The following is a 7,495-nucleotide window of genomic DNA, read 5'->3' on the forward strand; positions in this document are numbered from 1 at the left end:
CTATCTTCTAGATCTCTTCAAGAGGCCATTGCAGCGGCCGTGCGCGAGGTTGAGCGCCGGCGGCTGCGACACAGAGGGGAGCGACAGTGAGGGCGCAGAGGGGAGCGAGAGGAGAGAGTGAGCGAGGAGATATTATTTTATTTAGGGGAACGGGGTGACCGGCTAGGTCGGTACGGCCATTAACGGCCGTTAGCGCCACATCGTAACCGTTGTCGGCCCGCGAATGATCAGCCACGTCAAAAAGAACTCACAAACTGGTTCAGTATTTTTTGCAAAATGTCACATTTTGTAAAATGGTGGTTTTCCACAAGAAGCATCAGTTACGTGCTGGGACCCAATGGGTAATAGGACGGGGTGCCCGAATTGGCTCGACAGAAGACATAAGAGCACAACCGGCTGCTCATCGTGCCGGACAGGGACCACCCATTCGCCACACTGGGCAACCGGAGCGGCGTTTGTGGCAAGGCAACACCGCACGCGTCAACCTTCGGACTCACCTCCACCTGCTCGCCGTCGGTTGTGGCTCGTTCTGTCTGAGGCCTTGCTCTCGCTTCGCTCGCCCTGGCGCCGCTGTCTACGGCCTTGGTGCTTTGCACGGCCACTGGCTACTTCAAAAAAATGACTCACCTGAACTTGAAATGTAGGCGACTGACGTGTAGCCAAACTGAAACTAAAGAAAACCAGAGAAAATAGCGTAGTCAACACTGAAAAGTGGGTCGTCTTGTTGTCATTTCCGAGAGCTCGCAGTAATGGCAGCAATGCATGCATGCGTCCCCTCGCGCTCCGGTCGACAACTTCCCCACTTAACCCCTTCCCGGTCAAGATTAGCTGAGCAAATAAAAGGACTAGGAGGGGAATCGTACTGCCTACCCGCGGTTACTCCATCCATTTGGTGGGAGGGGAAAGGTGGGGTTCTCCAGAGCTACGAGAGAGATGCACCGGCGATGGGGCCCGCGCCGGCGTTCTGCCCGGCTGCAAGCCCTTGGAGGCGGACGGGATCTAATCAGCGCGCTCCCCGACGACCTGCTCATCCTCGTCCTCGACCGCCTCCACTGCGCCGCCGCCGTCGCGCGCACAGGCGTCCTCTCCCGCCGGTGGCGCAGCCTCTGGGCCCGCCACCGCCAGATCGTCTTCCGCGACGTCCCGTACCGCTCGCTCGAAGCGGCGCTCGGCCGCCTCCCTCGTCCCCCGCCCGCTGTTCGCCTCCTCGACATCCGCATCCCCCAGCGCGGCCCTGAGGACCAGCGCGCCGACGAGGCCAGCGTCAAGTCGCTGCTCTGCGCAGCGGCGCTGCTCGAGCCGGAGAAGTTCGTCTTTGAGATCCCCTCCGATTCGGGGTTAATCCACGGCTCCCTCGTCGTCAACCTGCCTAGCTTCCAACGCGCAGCCTCCATCGTTCTGAACCTTCGCTACGTCTTCCTCCGCGTGCCAGCCGGCGCCGAGTTTGCCGCACTCGAGACGCTGTCCCTCTCGTACGGCACCGTTGCCATTGACCGCTTGCTCTCCTGCTGCCCACGCCTGCGCAAGCTCTGCCTCGCCTGGGTTTCTTTCAATAAGGGCGACCTGACGGTCAAATCGGCGTCGCTGCAGGAGCTTCTCCTGGAGGGCCATGCCGAGCAGATAGAAACTATCGACATCGAAACCCCCGCGCTTAAGCAATTAATCATATCCTTTTCCGCTCCGGATGACATTTCCGTCTTGACACCGATGCTGGAGATGGTTTGGTGGCACTGCTACTTCAGGGTGCATGTTATGTTTGATCTTTGGCGACTCCAGCAGGTGACACTAATGACGGCAGAGGGACAAGGACAGCTCCGTTCGCTGCACATTGACGCTTGCGCCGTTCGTCCCTTCTCCTGCTCAATTTTCTGCATTCTCCGATTATGAATTGTCTGCACATTGATACTGCCAAATTATTTTTTCAGAGACTGTCTTTTTTTCACGGTAAAATGGACGCCTTTACAGAGGAGATAGAGAAGCATATGATTGTCAAGTTTTCTGTTTTGGAGCTACGTCTCGCAACAAACGGGCATGGTTTTGGAGCACTCGTCTTTCATCTCCTAGGGATGAATCGAATTCGTCGTGCTACGCGGAGGCTCAAGATCTCCCTAGAGAAAACATTGGTAATTTTCCACTCTGTTTCTCTCCCCTATATTATATTCTCTAGTAAATAGTTCACATATAATTTTTTGCCTTTAGGTGAATGAAGAATGCCCATTTGATTGCCCTTGTGAACCCGAGGGCTGGAGATCAAACACCATATCCTTGACTGCTCTCGACGAAGTGGAGATCAATGGCTTCGGAGGAGATGATCATGAAGTTGATTTCTTGAAATTGATGTTCAAATGTGCGCCCATGCTCAAAAAACTGACCGTGAAGCTCTCACACGAGGCCTCATCATGTGATGGATGCACAAAATTATACAACATCACCAAGGCTTGTTCTTCTGTGGAACTCTATGTTTATCTTAGCTCCGGTGAGTATGTTCTGCATGCCTGATTAGCATGCTTCTAGAATCTAGATGCATCGAAACATAAAGTCAAGCCATTAGTTTTTCATGTCATGCAAAATCTATAATGTGGTTAAAATGTGGCATGGATAGACTAATTATCTAATACATATGTACCCTGAGTATTAACTAAATATGCTTACCAGTGAATTTGTGTGGGCAAATCCTCATACCATTATCAAATAGAAGCTTAATGGTGGCGTGGGTGTTCAACGGTTTGTATGCTTTTATGCAGGATTTCCTTACCCTTAGTTGCTCTCTATTTGTGATCTTCTGTATCGATGTCCTTGTATTTTGCTTCTGTATTCAGCGGCAAAAAGATAGTTTTTAGGTTACGTAAAGTTAGTTGTCCCATCTAAAATTCACTTTCCGTAAAGATAGTTTCTAGGTTAAATTGTGTTCGAGGAGTACTTTGGTATTTATTTTTTCTCTGCCTGTACTATGTATTGCGCTTTTATCGGTCAACGACAACAAATTTACTCATAAAGCGACTCTATGTTTGCAACACGTTATGATGCTAACCAGAGCTTATTTCAATTGGACCCCCCTGCAGGATTAATGCTCGGCTGGCAAAATTGCTCCTCGGGATGATTTCCATGGTCACGTTTGGATCCATGGTGCGCATCGAGAAGATCATCCTTTGCAACGATGACCAACTCTGTTACCTGGCCTTAGGATTTCGCTTTGTTGCTTCAACCGATTATCTTAGGTGTTGTTATGTCAGTTTACTGAAGCTTTATGTATGACTGTAAGTGGTGCGCCCTTAGTTAATTCCTGAATGGTCCTGTGGCATTCAGTTATCGAAGTTAATGTACTCAACCTAGTTGGTACCAGTTAAGCCTATGGTTTCAATGCTGTTTTATTTTGATGATGCACTGTGTGTTTTTATAGGATGTAGATTGTGCGGCAGTAGATGCTCACTCTGCAGTTCTTTATATTTGTATGAACCAGATTAGATTTCTGAACTGTTCACCCTCTTGACAGTTGCCTTCGGTTTCTTCTCTTTTTTTCGACCTAGGGACCGAAAATGCTGCTAGGGTGACTCTGTAAAGCTGGTGGTAAGAGTTCCGTCACAGGTTTCAGTCATAAGAACAAACTCACGCATTTACGTGCACTCTTTGTTGGTATTTCATTTGGATATATGTGTGTATATCAATCATGCTAATGTACCCAAACACAAACATCGATGGTGTGCGTAATCCTGCTTATGCTTATCTGAGTGTATACTCTGTTGATAAAAATTGACCGGACAGAGGGGATCGATTCCAGGAATCAACCATTAATAAATTTATAGGTAATATTAAGCTAAATATCTGAGTTGCAGCCTCTTCAACCCTGTTAGCATTTTCTCTTTTCTTTTATTTGTTTTTCCTTTATTTTGATCTTGTAATTATTTACCTTTTTTGCAATAGAACTATAAAGTAGGGCGTTTTTTTTAATGTTTTCTGGGTCAAACAAAAAGAAAAAGGAAAATCTTGAGCCGAAAAGAGTATCTCTAAAAGCTGGATTGGCCATCATGCATGGCTTGTGGTGCCTCTCGACCACACGACCTTGTTCTTCAGCATCGACGATGATCGCCTCCTCTTGGTTCATTGCCACCGAAGCCTTTTAGTCTTCCTTCCATTGTTTTCTGGAATACCGTCCTTCCATTGTCTTGGCTTGCATGAGTATAGAAAAAAAATATAGACCATGTATTTAAAAGATGTTAATCCAAGCATTTGAAAGAAGTGTCGAACAACTGTTTGAAATATGTTAAACTTGTATTAGAAAAATGTTAAATGTATATAGAAAAAATTATTGACCATGTATTAAAAGAAGTTAAACCTGTATTTGTAAAAATGTTAATTGTGTACACAAAATATGTTGACCATGTATTACAAAATGTTAAACTTATCATTGAAAAATGTTAATCAAGCATTCGAAAAAACGTTGAACAAGTATTTGAAAAACGTTAATCAAGCTTTAAAACAATGATAGATATGCATATGAAAATGCTGTGAAAAAAGACGATTTGTTAATCATGTATATAATTTTTTTAATCAAGCATTTGAAAAATGTTAAATATGTTCAGAGAAAATGTTGATCATGTGTTAAAAACATTAATACTGCATTTAAAAATGTTAAGCAGCATTAAAAAATGTGCATAGAAAAATGTTCGCCATGTGTTAGAAAATGTTAAATCTTGCATTAGAAAAATATGCATCAAGCATTTGTAAAAGTTTAAAACTGTGTATAGGAAAATGTTAACCATATATTAAAAAATGTTAATGAAGCATTTGAAAAAAAAATCTGTATAGAATTTTGTCTGACCATGAATTAAAAAAAATTAATTTGTATTGGAAAATGACCACCAAAATGTCTTATATTTTGACATAGAGGTAATAAAACATTTTTTTTGCGGGAAGATGTAATACAACTTAATTGCCATCACCTGTTAGGAACTTAACCCTAAATGTTAAACATGTATTATAAAAATATTCTTGACATCAACAAAAAATTGTAAAATAAAAACCAGAAGAAACAAAGGAATAAAAAACGAAAAATAAACTAAAGAAAAATGAAAATGAAAGGAAAAACTGAAGAAAAAAATTCAAAAAGAATGAAAAAAGGGGACAAAAAAGAAAACGAAAAAATGAAGAAAACTGACTAAAAAAGAAAAAATAGTGGAGAAAATCGACTCTTTTACGTTATGTAGGTCCCGCCCTACAGTTGATCACGGACTCGACACACACTAGTGGCTAGCGTCGCTAGCAACTACTAGGAGATATTGGTTTGAACCCTAGTTCAGCTTCTTTTTCTTCGGTAATTCTTTTATTAAGTGCTTTGCCAAAAAAATCCTTTATTAAGTGGGCCGGCCCAGTTGCTACACGAGACACAGAAATCCTTCGAAATCACTAGTTGAGGAGTACTCGTTCAAAGATCACTTTAACTCCCCTGATTGCGGCAAGTGTCGCACATGCAGCGCGCACTTGTCGCAACCTGACAATTTTCCCTTTTTTCGTAGATTTGTTTGTTCAAAACGTTTAATCCTTCAAACCGTGCATCTAAATCTCGAACCGCTTTCACCGTTGGATTCCTCGCGTCGAAATCTTCAAAACTAGATCCCATGTTGATAGGTTTTGACGAATTTCCTTTTCACGAAAAAACGGATGAAAAAACCGAACCGGGAGCACGGGTTTTTTCCCTTTCCGAAAGAGACACACTCGTGCTTCTCACGGAAGCAAAACCGTGACTCTCGCGGAAGAAAAGAAAAGAGAAAGCGTGTTTTTCTTTTCGTTTCCGAGGAGGCACGACCGAGACTCTCGCGAAACCACAATCGTATATCTCGCGGAAGTAAAACCTTAACTCTCGTGAAAGGAAAAAATAGAAAACACGTTTTTTTTCGTTTCCGAGAGGCACTGCCGTTACTCTCGCGAAAGAACAACCATGCCGCTCGCGGAAGCAAAACCGTGACTCTCGCGAAAAAAAAACAGAAAACATGTTTTTTTCGTTTCCGAGAGGCACGGCAGTGACTCTCGCTAAAGCACAACCGTGCCTCTCGCGGAAGCAAAACCGTGACTCTCGGGAAAGAAAAAACAGAAAACGCGTTTTTTTCATTTCCGAGAGGCACGGCCGTGACTCTCGCGAAAGCACACCCGTACCTCTCGCGGAGGCAAAACCGTGACTCTCGCGAGGGAAAAAAAACAGAAAATGTGTTTTTTTTTCGTTTTCGAGAGGCACGGTCGTGACTCTCGCGAAAGCACAACCGTGCCACTTGCGAAGCAAAACCGTGACTCACGCGAAAAGGAAAAGAAAACCTGTTTAAAAAGCCGAAAACGCCTGCAGATAAATAGAAACAAAACAAAATTCGTAGGGAGCGCCCAGAGCGTGACACGTAGGAAATAACTGAGAGTGCGTCAAATAGCGCTGATTGTTGTGAGGCTCCCGAAGGAGCGCTCGATAACTAGTTGCTCTCGAAATCCTTCACCAGAGATCTTCCAACTTGTTTAATGCCAGATATACGCTCTGCGATGTGCGCCCCTATATCTCGCATTTAGCGTGATGAGAGAAAGTGTCGCTGAAGATGAGCTCTATATCGGGCTGGCCCATCGCGCCGCTGTCCAAAGCCCACATTCCATATTCTTGTTTTTTTATGTCTTATGTTTTTGTTTATGTTTTCTTTTACTTTATTATATTTCCAGATATTCGATATTACAAACAATACTTTACCAAATAAATTTTGAAAATGTTAATAGCATTTAAAAAATGTTTAATGTGTATAGAAAAAATATTTCCCATGTATGGTAAAATGTATATCAAAAATACAACGTGAATTGTTATAGAAAAAATGTAGACCATGTATTTAAAAGATGTTAATCCAAGCTTTTGAAATAAAAATATTGAATAGGTATTCAAAAAATGTTAAACTAGTATTTGAAAAATGTTGATCATCTTTTCAAAAATGTCAAACTTGTGTTTTTTAAATGTGTATACAAACAATGTTGAAAATGTATGAAAAAAGTCAAACGTGCATCTTAAAAATGTTAATCAATCAATTGAAAAAAAATGTTAAACAAGTGTGCGAAAAATGTTAATAAAGTTAAAAAATGTTAAATATGTATATAAAAAACTGTTGACGATCCATGAGAAAAATGACGATTTTTTTTAATAATGTATATCAAATTTGCAATCAAGCATTTGAAAAATGTTTAATGTGTTTACAAAAAATGTTGACCATGTGTTTAAAAAATGTTACTATTGCATTTAAAAACACATATATTGTACAAGAATAATTCATTTGGGATACTAAATGAGAAACGCAATAAAGAAACACACAAATAGTCATATTATTTACGAAAACTTACCAAAAGGTAAGTTCCTACCCAACACCTACACGCCTATATTTTTCTGTAGTTCTAAAGCTTAAAAATAGAATTTCTAGTATATTAAGTTTCAAGAAAAATAGGGAGGGGGGGGGGGGTCTGATATATTAGTCGTCAAATGCAA

At 42.1% G+C, this 7,495-nt stretch overlaps 1 protein-coding gene across 1 annotated transcript; it reads left to right on the forward strand.

Annotated features, from left to right (window-relative positions):
* The first annotated feature begins 881 nt into the window (after nucleotides 1-881).
* On the forward strand, nucleotides 882-3,380 carry LOC147961971 (uncharacterized). Its single transcript, XM_087535550.1, has 4 exons — nucleotides 882-1,842; nucleotides 1,926-2,123; nucleotides 2,200-2,476; nucleotides 3,063-3,380. The coding sequence occupies exons 1-4, from the start codon at nucleotides 934-936 to the stop codon at nucleotides 3,098-3,100; spliced, it is 1,422 nt and encodes a 473-aa protein (XP_087391676.1). The 5' UTR covers nucleotides 882-933; the 3' UTR covers nucleotides 3,101-3,380.
* The last annotated feature ends 4,115 nt before the right edge of the window (nucleotides 3,381-7,495 follow it).

This window comes from Triticum urartu, chromosome 7A (genome assembly GCF_056163025.1).
Source record: "Triticum urartu cultivar PI428250 chromosome 7A, HENAU_Tu73, whole genome shotgun sequence".
NCBI lineage: Eukaryota > Viridiplantae > Streptophyta > Magnoliopsida > Poales > Poaceae > Triticum > Triticum urartu.

Excerpts from the sequence above, each read along its gene's own strand:
- LOC147961971 (XM_087535550.1), top strand. The coding sequence starts at position 934 with ATGCACCGGCGATGGGGCCCGCGCCGGCGTTCTGCCCGGCTGCAAGCC. Across the intron at positions 1,843-1,925 it reads TGCACATTGACGCTTGCGCC|AGACTGTCTTTTTTTCACGG; the intron begins GTTCGTCCCTTC and ends TTATTTTTTCAG. Across the intron at positions 2,477-3,062 it reads CTATGTTTATCTTAGCTCCG|GATTAATGCTCGGCTGGCAA; the intron begins GTGAGTATGTTC and ends ACCCCCCTGCAG.